The 21,861-nt window shown below is 31.4% G+C and overlaps 1 protein-coding gene across 6 annotated transcripts in view; it reads left to right on the top strand.

Annotated features, from left to right (window-relative positions):
* Ndae1 (Na[+]-driven anion exchanger 1) overlaps positions 1-12,667 on the top strand; it is a 207,912-nt gene extending 195,245 nt beyond the window's left edge. For 5 of the 6 annotated variants that reach the window (XM_072532888.1, XM_072532887.1, XM_072532893.1 and 2 more), the window contains 3 exons: positions 4,992-5,194; positions 7,888-8,072; positions 10,554-12,667. In XM_072532888.1, coding sequence (XP_072388989.1) covers positions 4,992-5,194; positions 7,888-8,032 — 348 coding nt within the window. In that variant the 3' untranslated portion in view covers positions 8,033-8,072; positions 10,554-12,667. The remainder of the gene's footprint in view (positions 1-4,991; positions 5,195-7,887; positions 8,073-10,553) is intronic. The other variant, XM_072532891.1, reaches the window with a different exon arrangement.
* Positions 12,668-21,861: the final 9,194 nt, after the last annotated feature.

Raw genomic sequence — 21,861 nt, 5'->3', positions numbered from 1 at the left:
AGTTTTCTATGCAACAAATGAGTAAATCAACATTCATAAATCACCATTTTAAAGTTCTAAACGTGTTTTATCAAATAATTACCTCCAAGTTCGTTTAAACATGCTTTACTTTTTACTGGTAGACGAATGTTCAAGTAATATGAACATACTGTAGGAAACATGGAGCTTTGGGTTATCGAGGTTGATAAAACTCAAAAAAATTGTCAGATACTGGCCGGGTCAAAGTCACTCACAGATAGCACACAAAGAGAATATCTTATTTTTCTGGAAAAGTATTCAATAAAACCAACGATGTAATACTCATGTAATATACTAAAGTCGACTTTACACTACATGATTTTATCATATGACAATATCATATAAGATTTGTTATGATTCCTCGTTTCTATGATGTTTTAAAAAATCGTATTTACACTGAATGATAATTTATGACTTATGATATGAGTGACAATGAGGTTTTATTGATTTTTCTTGTTGTTTATGGTCATAGAGATATAAGACACAGTATAGGTAATAACTAGACTTCGGCAAATATGCAAATAAAAATGTAGAAAATATGCGCATAAATATGCACGTGTTTACCCGAAAATATGCAAATATTTTACAAAATATGCATACAAATAAATAAAAAAATCGTAAAATAGTAACAATTTTATTTAAAAAAAAAGTGTACATAACTAAATATTTCCTACTATTCATTAAGATTTACATTTATTTTAAGTAACTACATCATTTTTAAGTATGAATAAACTTATTTAGAATTATGGTAACAATAAATGACCAAGTGGTGTTCAAAATTTTCTAACAAAAACTTGTGGCTTCTGTCTGAGTACATATATTTATATATGGAAAAACTTCGTTCAACATCAACTGATGTAACGGGAGCATTTTTCAAACTAACCAAAACATTTGGTTCTAAATTAATTGTTTCCGAAATATTTCCAGCTAGAACACTGACTACTTCAGAAAGAATATGGTAACCTTTATTTTTTTCCATAGTAGCTTCAAATTTTTTTAAAATATCTTTTCCAATATTACCTCTAACGTTCCGACAACATGACGCAAATTCTTTTATTAATGCTGTACTTTCGAACAATGACAGTTTTGGTGATTCTAACTGAGTAATTGTTTTTTGAACAAAACTAAAATTTGATTTTATAAATGAAAGTTCTTGTTGAAGCAAGTTACTCTGAAAAGTTTGTTTAGAATCCAAAAGAGATTGGGAACTTTCATCTGTTAACGTACCAATTATGTTCTTTATTTTAACAAAATGATCTGCATAAAAATTAGCTGCTTCTAACCATGTTCCCCATCGCGTTAAAATAGGTTGTGGTGGAAGAGGAATGTTAGGTAGCATTTCTTTATAAAGTTGAATTCTTATAGGAGATTTAAGAAATACTTTTTTGACACTGGATATCATGGTATTTACAAGAGGAAACTTTTTTCGTATTTCCTCTGCAACTCTGTTTAATCCATGCGCTACACAAGTAACATGTATTAAATCTGGAAAAAATATTTTTAAATTTTGTCCTGCTTTCACCATATAAGGAGCAGCATCCGATAAAATAAGCAGTAATTTATTAGAAGGAATAGTTGTCGAAAGAAAAAAAGTTGCTAATGTTTCTTGTATAAAACACGAAATTGTTAAAGCATTTGTTTTCTCAAGTTGCTGGCATGAAATAAGATGAGATTTTGGTAAGGTATTCCTCCTATTTTTCCTTTTTTTGCAATGTGTGAAGCAGTTCTCACATGTTGGTCTATCTGAAATTTCTTCTCACATGCTATTTGTCACACGCTGAGACTGAGGTTTGTTGAATGTTACGTCTGGTCGCAACTATTGTACGGGGTAGAAACATGGACACTAAAAGCGCAAATAGTTAAAAAGATTGAAGCCTTTGAACTTTGGATATACCGGAGAATGTTGAGAATCCCATGGACTGCCAGGGTCACCAATGAGGAAGTGCTGAGAAGAATGGGTCGAGACAAAAAATTGTTGAGAACGATAAAAGTACGCAAGACTGCATACCTTGGACACATACTAAGAAATAATAAATATAGTCTTCTGCAGGTCATCATGCAGGGTAGAGTCGATGGCAAAAAGGGAATAGGTAGAAAGAGGAAGTCATGGCTGCGAAATATTCGAGACTGGACAAACATGACTGTAGACGAATTATTCCACGTTGCAAAAGATAGAGAAGCCTTTAAAAATGTGGTCGCCAACCTCCGTTAATGGAGACGGCATAGGAAGAAGAAGATGCTATTTATAAATAAAAATAAAAACCTTTATTTTAACCCAACCTTTAAAATATAAAAATATAAAAGGTGTTTTTGGTTAATCAAATAACTGGTTTGGAAAAAAAAACACTCGCTAAGTGTTTTAAATGCAGTATTAATCCACAAATTAGTTTTTGTTACTAACCATTAGTACATCATGTAACTTATTTTAAAATTCAACAAAAGTTTTTTTTTGTTAATTCAATTACAATAAAAATAATTGTGTTTTAGAATAGCTGACTTCATAAAAAAAAGTAAAGGTGAAAAATTTTTCTAAATACACACCATTGTATTGTACCATGGACAATTTTTTCTCACTAAAGGAAGCTATTTTTCATTTAAAAACAACCTACGAGTACTAAATTTCAAGTAAATACGTTTATTGGTTTTAAAGTTATTGTTGTTATTAACTAAAAGAATTTAATTTTTTTTAATTTTAACACCCTGTATCTCGAAAAGTAAATAAGTTTGACCCCTCATTAACTATATCGTTTTGTTCAATTTTTCGAGAAGTATCTACAGTCAAACGTTGTAAGTGTCATTTGGAAACACCCTGTATGTATGAAATATTAGATATTTAATAGAAAATATTAGATACTTACAATTTTGCCACAGACTGAACAGTAGATTTTTCCCATATCCATAGACAGCTCTTTATAAGGTTTAATCCAAGTTGAAGCACTGGTTGTTTTAGGCATTATAAAATCACAATCTTCCTTTTTGTTACGCACAACGAGTGTTTACGCTTTGAATATCAAAACAAAAATGATTTACAAATCTGAGCATCAAATTAGAAATGTTTAGGTACCTAATTCAATAAACTGGGAGATTTTGGAAAATCCCTAAATTAGGAACAAAACTATTAGCAGTTTACCTGCTGTTTAGATACAATAAATTGTAGATAGATTTGGGGATTAGATCATAAAATGCAAATGAGCGAACCCTTAGCGATTATCCAATAACTGAATGCCTCAGTGACCGAGACTTTCTAAGAATGTTGAGGGCTACTTAAATTGATCTTCTTTGAAATTGTAAATGTTTTGTACCTGTAGAGATTACGTACTTAGATCATTTCTTGATTAAAATGACTACAAAATTTTATACAAGAATTGAAATAAATTGGTATGTTTAAAAATTTTCAAATACAGTATAAAAATCTGAACTTTTATGCACTTTATGCAAACTTTTATACAAATATGCCAAAATATGAAATATTTGCATAAAATATGCACAACATGCAAAATATGCAATATGCATATTTGCCGAAGTCTAGTAATAACTATTAGGTTGGAAAATACATCTTTGCTTGCATTGACGTCCCGACTTTTAATAATAATACGCCGGCAACAACTGCGTACAACTAATAGTAAGAAGAAAAGATCAGACGCCTTTGGGCTCTCAGGTGGCTCTTATGAAGAAATAGTGGACGGGCCATATCAAATTTAGTGTTTATATTATACCAAATTAAAAATAATTAATAAAGAAACTAAACTAAAATTATGACTAAGAAGACTATAAAACACTAAACTAAGAATTAAAAAAAACTAAATAAATAATAAAAGAAAAATACGACACAATAGCACAGATTAGATAATAGGCCCAATATCAATGCAACAAACAAAAAATAAATAAATAAATAAAGGATGTTGTCTCTCGGTAAGGAAATGTCGCTGAAGTGACATAAGAATAAGGCGCGATATTTAAATATGTTGGTGTTACCGGTATTATTACCGAAAATCATATGATTTTATCATGAGGAATAGGTACCGTCCTATTCTCCTATGGCAAGCTGTGACGAGCCGTATGACAGTGCTTATAATAAAATCATATGACATATCACACAGTGTAAACATGTAAATTTCACTTCATGACAAAATCAGATGACAAATCACATGATATATCATGTAGTGTAAAGTCGACTTAAGGATGAAACACGTTTTTACATGTAGCTGATCAACGACGGAATTGACGTCAAATTCTCAGCTACAATGTCCGATGTGAATTTGGCAGGTGATTAATGTGAATATTGTTGACCCCGATATTTTAATGTTAAACAGGTAACATTATGGGTTAAGTCAATAATTTAATGTATTTTTTTTTGGTAAATCAATAATTCCGTTACCTTTTTAATATTTTGCATCCAGTGACTTCAGTGGCGTGCGATGCTCAAATACGTATCTTTAAAATATATATGTTTTATGTTATAAAAATAATAATTTTTTAATTGTACAATCTTACACATCATTATATCTTTTATTTAAATGTAAATAACAACGAAAATAATTAATTTTTGTACATATATGTATAAGTACCAAAAGAATTTTTTTAGTACATCACTGACATTTCGGAAACAATAGTCGGCCATGGTTATCAGCTACTTTTAATGCAAATATTTATTCATAGTTTTCATCCCTAGTATATTACATCGTTGAATAAAACCATATTTTACAACGGCAAAAGTAACAAATTATTGTTCTTTCTCTCTCAAAGATTCTTGATATCCTAAGTACGATATAATTTTTTAAACAGTACGTAGTGAGCCAGTACAAAATGCAACAACACCAAATACCAGAAAAATCACCCAACTAACACCAAAATAATCACCTAATAATACCAAAAAAATCACCCAGATACTATCCTTGTTTGTTAGCTTAAGACTAAATGTTCTTTATTTATTTTTAATGACTCAAATATTTGAACTGTTTGTTTTCTCTTAGGACAATAAAGCAGCAGCAAATTTGGAAATTGAAAATAAAGCTGGTAACTTGAAGATACCTTTAGCCAATGGAAACGTTATGAATATTCCATTATCTGCTATTAACATTTCTGAAGAAGTGGATAAAACAGGGATCTGGAAACATGTTAATGATAACCAATATTATCAAGATAAAGAGAAGAAGAAAAGTCCGAATATTAAAAAGTAAGTTTAAAATGAGGTAAATATTTGATCAGTTTATTAGACTGGAATAGTAAGGTCTTATCGGACCCCACGCATTTTTTATTTCTTATAACATTTATCTATTAGTATGGTTGTCTCAAGGTAGACAACCATACCTACAAATATGCCTCCACTTTTCCCTACCTAGGCTCAATAATAAATGACAACAACAACATCAGTCAAGAAATACAAGCACGGATTCTTAGCGGTAATAAGTGCTTTTATGCATACAAAGACTTAATGAAAAGTAAGTTACTGAATCGTGAGTCTAAGCTGAGAATCTACAAAACAGTAATTAGACCAGTGGTCACATATGGATGTGAAACGTGGACCCTCTCAACCACTGATGAAAATCAACTAAGAATGTTTGAGCGCAAAATACTAAGGAGGATATTTGGACCAACCCAATGCAGCGATGGTTCGTGGAGAATTAAAATGAATCACGAGCTGGATGAACTAATGCAGAGCGCAGATATTGTCAGATTTGTAAAGTCACAAAGACTAAACTGGCTTGGTCACCTAGAAAGAATGCCAGATAATCGAGCTGTAAAAGTAGTCCAGAGATGGAAGCCCCAAGGAAACAGAACAAGAGGAAGGCCCCGTAAAAGATGGATAGACGACGTAGAGAGGGATCTTAAAACCATGAACATCAGGCAGTGGCGAAGGAAAGTATCCGACAGGGCAGAATGGAAGAACATTGTTAAGCAGGCCAAGACTCGCAAAGGGTTGTAGCGCCATTAGAAGAAGAAGAAGAACATTTATCTATTGCTACTTTTACTTTCTGATGTTAGTCAATATTTACTATTATTCTTATATATTGGCTCATCTATATTTTTTTTCTTGTACTTTGATAAGTTTTCCATGGTGGTAAATATTCCATTTTTACATATTCGCTCCGTGCGTAACCATGGTAGGGGTACTTTGAAACGATGCCAGCGTGCGTAGCGGCGAAATATGACAAAATTGGCCCTACCTTTTTACGCATAAATTTTATCAAAAATATGTGCAAATACCTATTGCGTATTTAATTGTGCTAATAATAGCAAAAATAGTAAGTGGTTTTTATAGGTTCCCAAAGATTACATATAAATTAGAGAAAAGAAAAAGATGGATCCGTGCTATTAATATGAAAAAGTAAATATCACATAACTTCATTTTTATGCAATCGAAATAGGAAAAATTTAAATAATTTACCTTAAATGATATTTTATAAGGCTTCAAGCTAACTGCAGAGTGCCTGATGACTTTAGATTTTATATTATAACTTTTACTATTACTGTTTTTAAATATATGCTGTTTCACGTGAAAAACTTGATTTGCCAATACTAGGTTTTTCCCTTTCTTTTCCGTTTGTGGTTGAAAAGATATATTATGATGAATTTTGAGAAACCCAGTTTTTAATACTACATTTATTTTGTACATAAACTAAAAAAATATAATTAAAAAGTTAATTATTAATAATTGTCAATTTCGCATGTATTTAACAATGTCAAATATATGTCATATGTTTAACCTGAAAATTGGTAGGTCCAAAACTGTCAGATGAAGGCGGTAGGTGTCGCGTCAGTCACGCACGGAGCGAATATAATTCTCAATATCTGTACAAAACTTGCATGCTGAATAAAGCTTCACGTAGTTTTTCACAATAGATCGATACAAGTCTTAGCATATGCTGATGATATTGACATAATAGGGCGTAGCAAGCGAGATGTTGAGCAATATCTCCTAGAACTGGAAACAGCGGCGAAACAGGTCGGTCTAGTCATCAACGAAAACAAAACCAAGTACATGTTGGTTACAAAGGATCCGATAGCAAATGAGGAACGAGAAAGAGTCTTTGGAAGTCATACCTTTTTACGTGTTGACAACTTCACATACCTTGGGTCGCTATTGACTGCTACCAATAAAACAAGCGAAGAAATCAAAAGACGAATAAATCTTACAAATAGGGCATACTATGGACTCCAAAAGCATTTCCACTCAAGAAACATTCAAAGAAGAACTAAAATTATTATATACAAAACATTGCTGAGGCCGGTCCTCACATATGGAGCAGAAACATGGACTCTAACGCAGAAAGATGAAAGACGTTTGGGAATATTTGAGCGTAAGATACTTCGCAAAATATTTGGAGCTATAAACGACCAAGGGCAGTGGCGCAGAAGATATAATTTTGAATTGTATCAGCTCTTTGATGAGCCAGATGTCATAACGTTCATTAAAACACAGCGACTTAGATAGGTTGGACACATAATACGAATGCCAGAAAATACGATTGCTAAAAAGCTAACCTCAGGAACACCTGTAGGAAGAAGAAGCAAAGGCCGACCGCGAATTAGGTGGTTAGATGGAGTTGAAACTGACTTACGGATATTAAAAATTAGAAGATGGCAACATGTTGCCAGAAACCGAACAGAATGGCGACGAATCTTAGAGCAGGCCAAGATCCACAGAGGATTGTCGAGCCAAAGATGATGATGATGTAGTTTTTTCAAATTCAAAATGCCGCATAAATTAACAGATCTAATTGAGAATTGATTATAGTTGTGTAAATAATATGTGATTCACGAATATCAATGATAGATTTGAGTGCCATGATTCAATACATAGTCAATCGATTTACGTTATATTATTTATATAATACCTTTATTTCACAAAAACATTTTTTGTTACAGCCGATTTAAAAAGAAAAAACCAGTAAGAAAGGAAGAAAAAACTATAAGAGTTGATATGTTAGAAAAAAGACTGTCGACATGCCAAGAAGAAGATGACGAAGGAGTAATAATTATAAAGGTGACAGACACATCTCTTCACTTATAAACACACACACATATGACAATCAATACAAACTACATAATATGTAAGTAATTTCAAACTTTATCAAAATTAACTATTGTTTACACAAGTTAATAATAACACTAGGATTATATTTAATTAGAAAAGAAATAAGTTTTATTGTTTTACAAGTACAGTGTACCTACAGAGACTGGTGACAACTGACAACATTCAAACAATTTCTCAATAATTTAAATTAAGTAACAGACAATGCCTTGGTCATAATATCAGCTAACTGTTTGTTTATATGAACATACTCAATAACAAAATTTCCTTTATTTATCATATTTTTTACGAAATAATGTTTTAATATATGTTTTGAGCGTTTGGTCTCATAAGTTTGAGCCATTTTTATGCAAAAAAGTCCTCAAAAATTTTAATAGGATATTGAAAATCAAACAGTTCTTTTAAAACTTAAAAGACCTAAAAAAACACTAATATACGCAGACAGAGCCAAATATTTGGTTTCGCTGCTACTAAGAGTAACTACAGATTGCTTTTTAGTACACCAGTTTACAACTTTATATTACAAAGAATAACATATCCAGAAACACTCTTCCTGTCACTCTTTCTATACAAATTTATTGTATATTAAGCCCAACTGGTTAGTATAGCTCAAATAACGAATTAAATTTTTAAGATGCTTTCAATGATTACTATTAAAATTATTTTGAAATCTTCCAAAAAAATGAAACTGTAAAACACAAATCTGGCATAGTGCTAAGCATCAAATACATCAAGCTACCAAGTACCTCCTTATAAGACACTTTAAAATCAGTTTGAGCTTCTTTTTTTTATCAATTTAGGCTCCATTGGAATTTCACTAATCTTACAATTTACAATGTTAAAACGATTAACAATTTTTGTAACTAAATTTTTCTGGCTAACAACTACAGTCTTATCTTTTCTTTCAAAGTAATCCTAAAATATAATTTTTGTTTTATTTGATAAATCACAATTTTAAAATTTCATTTAAAATTTAATTTTAAAAATTTGACATCATGACATCAAATTGAAATAACAAAAATATCATCGACCCATATCAAAACATAAGTTTGTCCATTGAAATACAAGTAAGGGTCAACCTTAGATCTTTTAAATCCTAAATTACATACATGTCTATTAATAGTTGTATTCCAACATTTAAGGCTTTCTCGTAAACCATATAAAGCTTTTACTAACTTACATACTACACCAGGCTTAACACTTAGGCCATCCGGTGGCTTTAAAAACACATGACTAGATACTAGACTTTTCAAAAAAGCACTTTGCACATCAAGTTGATGAATATCCATTTCATATCACGATCTACAGCATCTTATTCCTATTTTTCTGCTATATACGAAGAGAGTTTTACGTAGTACGTGCATAAATTGCAAAATGATTGCGATTACACTATATTGTTGGCGAAAGAATGCCCGGATTGAGACGTGATGTAGAATGATTTTTAGGCGTACTGCCCGTGACGAGGTGCGATTATAGAATGCCTAAATTGTCGCTCAAACTCAAAAATTTATAAGAAATAGTAATGCCGCCAAATTCAACGTTTTCCATGGCTATAACGAACTTTACGAAGAAAAGGAAGTCATATTTACGATCAAAAAACGAAAACTGCAATACTTGGGACACATTACAAGAGGCGAAAGATATGAACTGCTTCGAATAATTATGCAAGGGAAAATAGCAGGAAAAAGGTCCATAGGAAGAAGACGAAACTCCTGGCTAAAGAATCTACGGGAATGGTATAGCTGTAGCAGCAACGAATTGTTTCGTTCAGCAGTTTCGAAAATACGTATAGCCCTGATGATCGCCAGCCTTCGGAACGAAGATGGCACTTGAAGAAGAAGAACGAACTTTAACGTATTTTTATACAGTGGGTTATAATTTCAGCAATAAACCATTTTTTTGTCATACATTTACGAAGAAAATGCATAAATAAAACTATAAAAACAAAATATTTATTATCCTTTAAATAAGAATTCCCAAAACAATACAACGTAATGACACATTTCCAAGTATATATTAAGACTGCCTTTAAGCGAAGGTAAAGTAGGTAAAATAACAATTATAAGAGCAAGGTGTCTATTAGAGAAACGGACTTTTTAAACTGATTTTATTTGAAATAAATATATTGAAAGTAAACACAATATGTTTTTGTATTTTAATTATATGTTAATACGATATGTTAAGACTCTAACAAGAGTCTTAAGAGTAGAAAGTGCAAAATAGTAATAGACTCATGAAATCAATAAACTTCTCCTAATAAAAACAATAAAAAGAACCCAATAATTTAGAATAGCCATTTCTAAAATCTGAAATAAATTTTATTCTAAAATATAAATTTCTGGTTTAGAAATAATGTCTAGGTATTCTACTAAAACGTGTTCATTTTTATCCAAAGATATAATCCTCCTTGTTTTTTATAATAATTATATTAAAACTGTGTATTATTTGCCGAAAAATAGTTCTGATATGTTTTGTATGATCCAATATATTTTTTTTTCAGACAGTTTAAACTTATCTACAAGACTAAAATCCATATTGGTCCATAAGGAATCTTATGAGTGAAGACTAAAATCATCTAGTCCAGTTTTAACAAAACTTTTTTATATATGTATGTAGAAAAATTCTTATATATTTTAATACCCTTGTTAACCAAATGTAAAACTAAAAAATATATTAGAAAATTAGAAAAAGAGGTTAGTGATAACGCAATATGTATTTTTTTATTTTTGTCAGTTTTGTACCGTTATACTAATTTTGACAGACTGCAGAAAGTATGTATATTAAAATACAGCACAAAAACGTAGAAAAAATAGTTTTTAATATAAGTTATAGCACATTTGATTTCAAAAAAGTATAATACTAACGGATATAATTTGAAAGATATGCGCTTAGAAAATAAATTATTTATTTATGCAATCAATATTAATAAATTATAAATAAATTATAATAAATAACTTGAAAGTATTCAGGTAATTAATAGATGACTTAATCTTAAATGTTCGAATTGTAGCTCTTGTTGTATTTGACAGTAACCCAAACGTTGTACAAATTCTTGTAGAACCTTGTTTATGCTTTCTTGAGAAATATTGTTTATTTCTTTAGGAATTCTTGTTTTTAAGTCTCCAATATTTGCAGATTTCGTTTTATAAACAACATTCTTTAAGTGACCCCACATAAAATAATCCAAAAGATTGAGGTCTGGCGACCTCGCTGGCCATTAAATACGTCCACGTCTTCCAATCCACCTGTTCGGAAAAATTTCGTTTAGGTACCTTCGAACATCTAAAGCATAATGCGGAAGTGAACCATCCTGTTGAAACCATAATCTTTTATCAAAACCTCCAATATTAATTGTACTAGGGAATAAATTAACTAAAGTAGGTACGAGATACCCACTTAAAAACTGAAGATATGCTGGCCCGTTTAAATTACCTACAAAATAGTAGGGTCCAATGATTTAATTTATTACAATGACAGCTCATACGTTTACGTTTACCTTTTGCGGGTATATTGTATGATGTTCCCGCATTCAGTTGGAGTTTTCTTTTGCCCAGTATCTACAATTCTGACGGTTGACCTCGCCATTTAATTTGAATGTATCAGAAAAAATAATATTTTGAACCAAGAGAGAGTTTCGGTGGCTGTTATCCATCATTATTTCGCAAAATTGTATTCTTTTATCTGGATCATCCTCGTTTAATTCCTGTACAACTGTGCATTTTACTTACTTTACTTACTTTTACGTACTTTGTGTACCGTTGTTTTGTAAACATCGAGATCACTACTAACCTTACAAATAGAAGTATGCGCATCTTCTTCAAAAGCAAGTAGAACATCTAATGTTGTAACATAATTTACAGAGGGACGACCTAATTTGCGTGCATTTTCAACCGTACCAGTTTCTCGAAATTTATTTCAATCTTACTTACTGTTGACTGCGTGATGGGTATTTCTGGATATTTATCATTAAATAAATTACATACTTACATCTGAGTTCGCGATTTGTCTCCATACCTATCATCATGAGAATATCAATTCTTTGCTTTACACTCAAATTCATTTCTACTTAAAATTATTTCTAAGCAATAATACAGAACATTCACGAATTAATACAATTATTGTACTACTTAATTGTTATTGAACGTTACTAAAAATAATTACAGTTTACCAAAAACTAGAAGTAGGCTATTTTTTTGCAATTGATAATAAATAATTTATTTTCTAAGCGCATATCTTTCAAATTATATCCATTAGCCCAAGTATTATACTTTTTTGAAATCAGCTCATTTTTGTCGATCTAAAAATGTCCTAAAATACAGGGTGTTATATTTAAAAAAAGAGCCGATGATGTCATCACTGTAATGTGTATCACCTTGTATAATGAAATTTTATTGTGAAATGTAAAACATTAAATTTAAAAATCGACGTGTTTTAGATTTTTTAAAAAGGCTTTTCATTTATTTCGAAATATGTTTCCTTTGCAGCACGTATTTTTGTTCTTATCTCCTTATTAATTCGTTTATTATATTTCTACGTTTCAATTCTTAAATTTGCGTCTTTTCTCCATTAGATGAAAAATCTCATCGCTCATCGATTGTTGCTTTTTCGCATATATCCGTCTAGTTAATCTGCTTACATTGGTTTGATAAGCAGAGACTATATATATATATATATATATATATATATATATATATATATATATATATATATATATATATATATATATATATATATATATATATATATATATATATAGTAAACTCTTAAATCTGCAAAGATTAAATTTCTTTTCTACTATATATATATATATATATATATATATATATATATATATATATATATATATATATATATATATATCTGTACCTCGGAAAGATACAAACACTATGTCCATTTTCATAACTACAGGAGAGCAGTTTTAAACTTTTTCTCACCAAAAAGTGTTATTACTGCAGCTATTTATTAAGATATTGAAACAATATTTTAATAGAACATTCTATCTATTGTTATTTACATAATACATTTGTTATAATTGAAAAACAAATGTTTTTTCTGTTTTTTAACAATTTTAATGGCCATAGTGTTATATCCCTCTAATAAAGTTATTGTAGTGTAAGAATTAGTTTGGTGTATTCAATAACAACTACAATACTGTATAACTTACAAAATTTATTTAACTATACCATTTACCCATTTACAACAAATCATCTCAAATTTTGGTATATGCAAATGATGTCGACCTAGTTGCCCGCACAACACGCAAGCTAGAAGAAATGTATACCACCTTGTCAAACGCCTCAAAAAATATGGGCCTGCAAGTAAATGAAGATAAAACTAAAATAATGGCATCAACACCCAACAATAGAGCCAGAAATATTGGCCACCAATTCACGGTTGATAATTCTACCTTTGAAGTGGTGGACAAATTCACATACTTAGGCTCCCTGATCACCAAGGAGAACGTCATGACGGAAGAAATCAAGCGAAGAATAGTCCTAGCAAACAAATGCTATTTTGGACTGAGTAGACATATGAGAAGCAGAAACTTAAGCCAAAAAACAAAAATAACCATATACAAAACCCTTATACAACCAGTGTTGACATATGGGTCGGAGACATGGACTATTTCCAAGGCAGATGAAAATCTCCTGCTTATATTTGAACGAAGTATCCTAAGAAGAATATCCTTTGGAGAAGGAGGTACAACTACGAGATATATCACAGATATAAACATATATTTGGTGGTAAAGACGTAGTATCCTTTATAAAAATAGGAAGACTAAGATGGGCAGTACATCTGGCAAAATCACAGCAGAACAACCCTCCTTATGTCGCAACCTGTGGGAAGTAGAAATAGGGGTAGGCCAAAACTCAGATGGAGGGAGGGTGTAGATGAGGATGGTAGACAAATAGGCGTAGCAAACTGGCAACAGTTGGCAATGGATAGAACTGACTGGCGTAATAGACTTGGGAAGATCGAGGCTCTTTTATAGGGCTGTAGCATCAATGATGATGATGATACCATTAACCCTTACAAATACAAATAATACATATATGTATTTAACCAAAATGGCACATAAAATTTAACCAAAATATTTTACGTACAAACCACTCAGTCATCCTCAAGTAAGTCTCCTTCTGGATAGCCACTATTACTATTACTAGTATGCTTTAAGTTTTTAAAAAAATCATGGTAAAATTTAGGAACCGATGGCAGTAATTGCAATAAATCATTATACTTTTGTTGTGATATAGGTATTGAACTTTGTGATACCAGTTGCAAATCTTTTGGCAAGGTAAGCTATCGCCTTTGAAACCTTATAAGGTCAATCTCCTGGTTTTCATCATAAAAATTACTTTTCAAAAATAGAGTTCGCATGCTGTTTTGTTTTACTTGCAGTTAAACACAGTTTGACAGAAGAACTTGTTGTTTGTTAATGTCTCTCTTTTTGGTATTCAAATGCGGATTTTCAGATGTTTTAACATCATACAAAAAAAAAATTTAATCTTCTAGTTCCATTTTATATACAGTATATTTCATTAAGGTTTGTCTGACTAGCTGCTGCCAGTCCCAGGGCGTTAAAATAGAACTTTTAATGTCTATTTTACATCTAATTTTAAGTTTTTTCTCTTTCGCTCTATCGGGGCATGGACAGTGTCCGCCTCCATGTGGGTGTGATCCTTTAGTAGAAACTTCTGATTGATAATGATTCATTAAATGGTCCACCTATTTCATTTAAATGAGTCAATGTACAGCAGGTAATTGGTTATTTACTGTAATTACGGTAATTTTTTGTCAACTAATTAAATCTAAGTATGTGATTCATTGCAAGTATTTGGTTCAAAGAATATTTTGAAGGCTAGACGTTTAAAATTACTGCTTTTTGTGATTAGTCGATAACGAACCTATCTTTAAAATGTATAAACTAGGTAAAAAAGGAAAATAAAAATCGTTGTTTTATGATTTGTATATTAATTAAAATATTTGTATTGTTTGGTTGTATTTTCTAATATAATGGGAGTTTCATCAATAGGAATTTCCATTCTGTTATATATAATTTTGTTTTTTTTTTAATTTCGTTACAGAAATTTACTTTGGTAGTTATACATAGAAGTTTGTAGTTTGTTTTTCTTAAGTAGACTTTACACTACATGATTTTATCATATGACAATATCATATGAGATTTGTTATGATTCCTCGTTTCTATGATGTTTTAAAAAATCGTGTTTACATTGCATGACTTATGATATGAGTGACAATGAGTGAGGTTTTATTGATTTTTTTTTTGTTTATGGTCATAGAGATATTAGACACAGTATAGGTATCAACTATTTGATTTTGAAACCATTATAATGGAAGATCAGACGCCTTTGGGCTTGCAGGTGGCTCTTACAAAGAAATCGTGGACAGGGTATATCAAATTTAGGATTGATATTATACCAAATTAAAAATAATTAATAAAGAAACTAAACTAAAATTATGACTAAGAAGACTATAAAACACTAAACTAAGAATAAAATAAACTAAATAAAATAATAAAAGAAAAATACGACACAATAGCACACATTAGATAATAGGTTCAATATCAATGCAACAAACAAAAAATAAATAAATAAATAAAGAATGTTGTCTCTGGGTAAGGGAATGTTACTGAATTGACATTAGAATAAGGCGCGATATTTAAATATGTTGGTATTATCCGTATTATTACCGAAAATCATATGATTTTATCATGCGAAATAGGCACCGTTCTATTCTCCTGTGACAAGCTATGACGAGCCGCATGACAGTGCTTATGACAAAATCATATGACAAATCACACAGTGTAAACATGTAAATTTCACTTATGACCAAATCATATGACAAGTCACATGATAAATCATGTAGTGTAAAGTGTGGATTAGATATTTCGAATCCTTATAGCTTTGTTTTTTTTTATTAGAAAAGTTGTTTATGTTAGTAAAATATAACCATACCAAACAATAATAACTTTGGATTGTGAGTATTTGTATGTACTTTGCTAGTATTGTTATATGGTAACTCTATTTTATTGGATTATTTTTATCATAAACATTTTGGTTACTTATTTTCTTTTAATGAAACAACAAATCCTGAAGATATTGTTGAAAATCAAACTGATATTCTACCTAGGCTCATACAAGTTTTTTTGCGCAGTGTACAGACATTTGTGTTTTTTTTCAATAATTAAACAAAGAAAATAAAAAATAAAAGTTGGATACTTAATATTTAATCATAGCTCCGAAGAAGGCTTTGCAAGCCGAAAGCCCCAGCTAGGAATTAAAATCTTTAACACACTTCATAAATACTTTTCTTTTCCATCCTATATATATATATATATATATATATATATATATATATATATATATATATCTTTACTACCTAAATAAGAAGTGTAACAGGTAACAGGCAATATTCCGCATTAGAAACCAGAGCCTTGAGGTAAAAATGCTGGTGATGAGTTTACCTATCTGCGGTGATCCGTTTGTTGGTCTTCAAAGGATACCAGTGACGTTTATTATATCTTGGAGTGTCTAGTAATTTTATGAAGGGCTATAAAGAGATAAGTTAGTTTGTACATATCTGTTACAATACAAGTACCTAAATGACACTCTCATCTAAAATAAAAATATGTAAAAATTTTGTACTTGATTCGATTTTTACTTTAAAATGGTTCCTAATTAAGAAACTTATCGCAAAAGACTGACAGTGACGAATGAATATAAATATTTTAACATTGAATTCTAATAATAGTTTATAAATGTTTTCAATAAGTTATCTAAGTGTTGGTAATATTTGGATAATAAAATTAATGTAAACAAATTTTACTATCTTTTTGATCAAACTATAATTGGACGTAAAAACGTAAAACCGACTTACAGCATTTGCCTGTTAATCTTGTCAATTTATACGTACTAAGCTGCAGATGTCTCGGGTAAAAAGCTTTAGAATTTATAATAATCAAGGTAGACTGTATAATTATTTTCAAAATTTTTTTAACAATGTAAACATAAGTGTAAAATTAACACCAATATACTGCAATGTCTTTATTACCTTCTCGTTTTATTATTTCCCATCCTCAATTTAGTGACAAAACCCTAAAGCACTATAAAATGTATTCTATCTAATTCTACTCAAAATGATCTTAATCTGATAGACGCCTGTTGAATAAAGAAAAACAAACAAAAGACTAAACTAGAACGCAATGTTTATAGCGAAGTAACTCTCTTCAACACCACATACTGTATCTACGATATTGTCAAACATCTTGTATGTGAGTTAAAGCCTTATACCGAAGCGTTTCTATGAAAATATAAGTCAGGTTTTAGATGTAAACGTTCAAATATTAACCAAATCTTTACAATACTCTAAATTCTCGAAAAAGCGCAAGAATTTAATATACGTATATATGTGCTACCTGTATGTCAATTTTAAAGCAAAATGTTGTTATGCCCAAGCCTTTGCTCCATGGCAAAAGATGAAAATGCTCCACGAACTAGAAGAGGAATTGGGGAACATGAATTGGGGCATAATGGAACTATAAGAACTTAAAAGAATAGGTGAAGGGTATGTCGACTTACCCTTCAGGCCACAGGCTCTACTACAAAGACAAAGAAGATTATACATAAAGTGGAGTAGATTTCTTAATCAACAAGAAGAGAAAATCACAAATTCAAATAATTCATAGCATTTCGGACAGGGCCACATACATGATTTTAAAACTAAATTAACAAACCAGAATAAAGATTATGCAGGTTTATGATCCAACTGAAAAGCAACGGATGATGAACTAAATACTTTTTACAACGACCTTAAAAAGCTATAAGAAAACAACAAAGAAAACTTATGGAATTCCTGAAAAAAGAAAACATGTATGCTATAAATATCTTTTACAAAGAGAAACTCAGCAGAAAGTGGACAAGAATCGCACCTAACGGAACTCTTAAACATGAAATAGACTATTTTTTCTCAGACAAAAGAACATTTGAAGACATCACAATATACAACATACCATCTGGAAGTGACCATCGTATAGTTAGAGCAAAAATAAATATTAACATAAAAGAAGAGAGAAAAAGTAACTACTGGTACCTGCTATATGAGCACATGTCTCCAGGTTGTCCATTATAATGCATACGATACATCGGGCTTCCTTTCTATATTCTACAACTTTGTGGCCCCCGTTTCCACATTTCATACACATTTGGGTCCGGTCCAGTTCGCTTTTGCATTGAGTGGCGAGATGACCATAATGCCAGCGTTTAAAGCATTTGTGTGGTTTTTTGACTGACTTTATTTGGCAATTAGATAGATAGATAGATAGTTTATTTGACTATAAGTTACAACAAGGTTTATAGCAAGTCAGAAGTAAAATTATAAATATTAATCATTACAAAAAATGGAGACAATACATTAAAAATATTTAAAACATTAAAATACATATAAAATGGAACAATATAGACATCGTTACATAATTAAAATAATATTAAATTTGATTATGTTGCAGCTTGGGCATTTACAGATACACTCTCGTAATATTCACCTAATGCATAAGGACACATGGTCACTAGGTACTCTTTAACTTGGTTTTTAAAAGCTGTAGTTGTATTAATGTTTTTAAATTTTTGAGGAAGTTGATTATACAGTAGTAAGCCACAGACAGTAGATGACTTCCTACTTATTTCTAAATGTCGATAGGGTACTACAAACTGTCTCTTATTTCTTTTGTTGTGTGAGTAAATATCACTGTTACATAAAAAAGTTCTTTTATTTTTATGAATTAGTATCAATAATTCCAAAATGTAGATTCCATACACTGTTAATATATTTAAATCTCTAAATAGGTTTTTACAAGACCAACCATACGGAATAGCTGCAACACATCTCACAATACGCTTTTGGGCCTTGAAAACGTCCTTTATACTAGAAGAGTCAACCCAGACAGTTATACCGTAACTCATTGTCGATTGTACTTCAGCAAAATAAAAAAGACGAAGGTGTTGCAGACTAAGTATTCTACCCAAATTTTTCAATTGATAACATTTAGAATTAAGTTTTTTACAAACATTCCAACAATGAGTCTTAAAAGATAAATGAGAGTCGAAAGTCACTCCTAAAAACTTCACATCACTACAACTCTCAATACCCCCACCATTGATGGAAATACTTAGATCAGGTTTAGTAGAATTTGCACGGGATGTAAATGATAAAAATTTTGTTTTTTTTTTTAAATTGAACAGAAGCGACTGATTACTGGACCAATCGGAGAAGGTCTTCAGTGATTTTGTTATTTTATCTTGTAAAAAATTTTTGTCTTTATCGCGATATAGCATTGTTGAGTTATCCGCATAAACTGATACAAATGCATCAGACATTACATATGGTAGTTTATTAATATACAAAATAAATAATATAGACCCAGCCTATCCTAATCTTGGCGTGTTTACCAATAATATGTTTTGCTATTCGCAGTTCTAGTATCACTAACGCAGTCTGAGTGCCTCTATAGGTTTTGGATTGCTGGATTTGGTACTCTTCTCCAGCCGCCTTTTATAGCGCTAAAAGGATTCCATCTTTCGTCGCCCAAATATCCAGATCTCGAATTTCCAGATCCTCTTGCGATCCTTAACTGATGTCAGTAGCGTTATTTTTGAAAAGATCGATAATAGTTATTTTAACTTTAGACCTCCATCAGTATTCTGCTTATTTGGGGTAATCAACAGGTCTCCAATAATTCTGGATCTTATTAACTGTGGAACGAACCTGTTTGTCATACATGCCCTTCTTGATTCGATCAAGTATCTCAGCATATTTTACCTTTTCTATCAGGTGGATTATCAGTGCATTGGGTTTGGTCGCTAATCTACGACGTGTTTTCTTCTTAGGTTGTTGCTTTAACTGTTGTTTTTTTCGTTGCTTCTGTCTCTCTTTCTTTGTTAGCACAAGTTGCTAATTACCTGCCTTTTTGTGTGTTCTTGAGTGTTCCATAACCTTTTTTTGATCATTAGGGATTGGACCTATTTCCATCTTCTTCTTATTTTGCCTATTTATCGTTTCTGGTAGCGTACGGTGTATTACTGGGTGCCCTGAATTTCTTCGGTGACTGAGTCCGTCTCGATGTCTATCGCTGTTGGCAATTCAGTGCAGGTGCAAGCACATGGCGTTGAGGGCGCTACTTCTGATAATCTATAGGAAGACTCTGTGGTTTTTATTTCCTTTCTCCATCGATTTTAGCTTCCTGAAAGCACTAGCGATACCGACCATCCTAGTCTCGATTTCCTTGTAAACGTTTATCTTAGGTTAGATAAACTTTCGTAACTCAATAATAAGCTTTTCAAGATGCTTTCACGCCTGCTCCATGTATGTATTTTTGTATTTATGTGTGTATGTGTGCAAACCAGCCATTCAAGATCATCTAACAGCATATCGTTGAAGAATTTGATCGAAGAATTTTGAGTTGCAAATGTTCGTTGTAGTCTATTAAGATCATAGGTTAGGATATCCTCGGATTATTGATCGAAGAGTTTTGAGTTTAGTAAGAGGCGTATTACTTATGTATCTACTAAATAGATGAGATCCGAGTACGGAGCCCTGGGGAAAGCCGTTGTTTAAGATGTTCTGTTTCCTTACTATCCGTAGCTATAGGAAATATTTTACTCACCAGCATATTATTTTGAAGTTAACTAGTTTTCTACAGGGGATAATTTTAAGAAACTTATGATTAGATCATTTTTCATATGCAGCCGATAAGTCAATGAATGCCACGCATGTGTTTAGCTTCCTTTGATAATCTGCTTCTATGTGGGTTCTTATAAAGAACACTTGGTCAGTGGTTCTTCTTTGTGACTTGATTTTTTACTTCAATTACGTTCAGTTGGTATTTCTTAAAATCGCCTTGGACCACTACTGTTAAGGTCTTTTGAGAAGCTGTAAGCTGAGCAAAGTAAAGCGATGGGGCGGTAACTCTCTGACTTCTCAGTTCATTTTCCTGGTTTAAGGATAGTTATGATTTTGTTTTGATTGAAGATGTCTGGTAGTTCAATTTTTGAAGATCAATTTTTTCGTCAATCTTTGTATTAGTAACATTTTACTATTTCTTTTGAAGACTAAATCATCATCATTGGTGCTACAGCCCTATAAAAGAGCCTCGACCTTCCCAAGTCTACTACGCCAGTCAGTTCTATCCATTGCCAACTGTTGCCAGTTTGCTGCGCCTATTTGTCTACCATCCTCATCTACACCATTCCTCCATCTGAGTTTTGGTCTACCCCTTTTTCTACTTCCCACAGGTTGTGACATAAGGATTCTTTTAGGAGGGTTGTTCTGCTGTGATCTTGCCACATGTCCTGCCCATCTTAGTCTTCCTATTTTTATAAAGGATACTACGTTTTTACCACCAAATATATGTTTATATCTGTGATATATCTCGTAGTTGTACCTCCTTCTCCAAACACCATTTTCACAGATGCCACCAAATATTCTTCTGAGGATCTTTCGTTCAAATATAAGCAGGAGATTTTCATCTGCCTTGGAAATGGTCCATGCCTCTGACCCATATGTCAACACTGGTTGTATAAGGGTTTTGTATATGGTTATTTTTGTTTTTTGGCTTAAGTTTCTGCTTCTCATATGTCTGCTCAGTCCAAAATAACATTTGTTTGCTAGGATTATTCTTCGCTTGATTTCTTCCGTCATAACGTTCTCCTTGGTGATCAGGGAGCCTAAGTATGTGAATTTGTCCACCACTTCAAAAGTAGAATTATCAACCGTGAGTTGGTGGCCGATGTTT

This window comes from Diabrotica undecimpunctata, chromosome 5 (genome assembly GCF_040954645.1).
Source record: "Diabrotica undecimpunctata isolate CICGRU chromosome 5, icDiaUnde3, whole genome shotgun sequence".
Classification (NCBI taxonomy): Eukaryota; Metazoa; Arthropoda; class Insecta; order Coleoptera; family Chrysomelidae; genus Diabrotica; species Diabrotica undecimpunctata.
The sequence above is the reverse complement of the archived record's forward strand: the minus strand, read 5'-3'. Positions and strand labels throughout refer to the sequence as shown.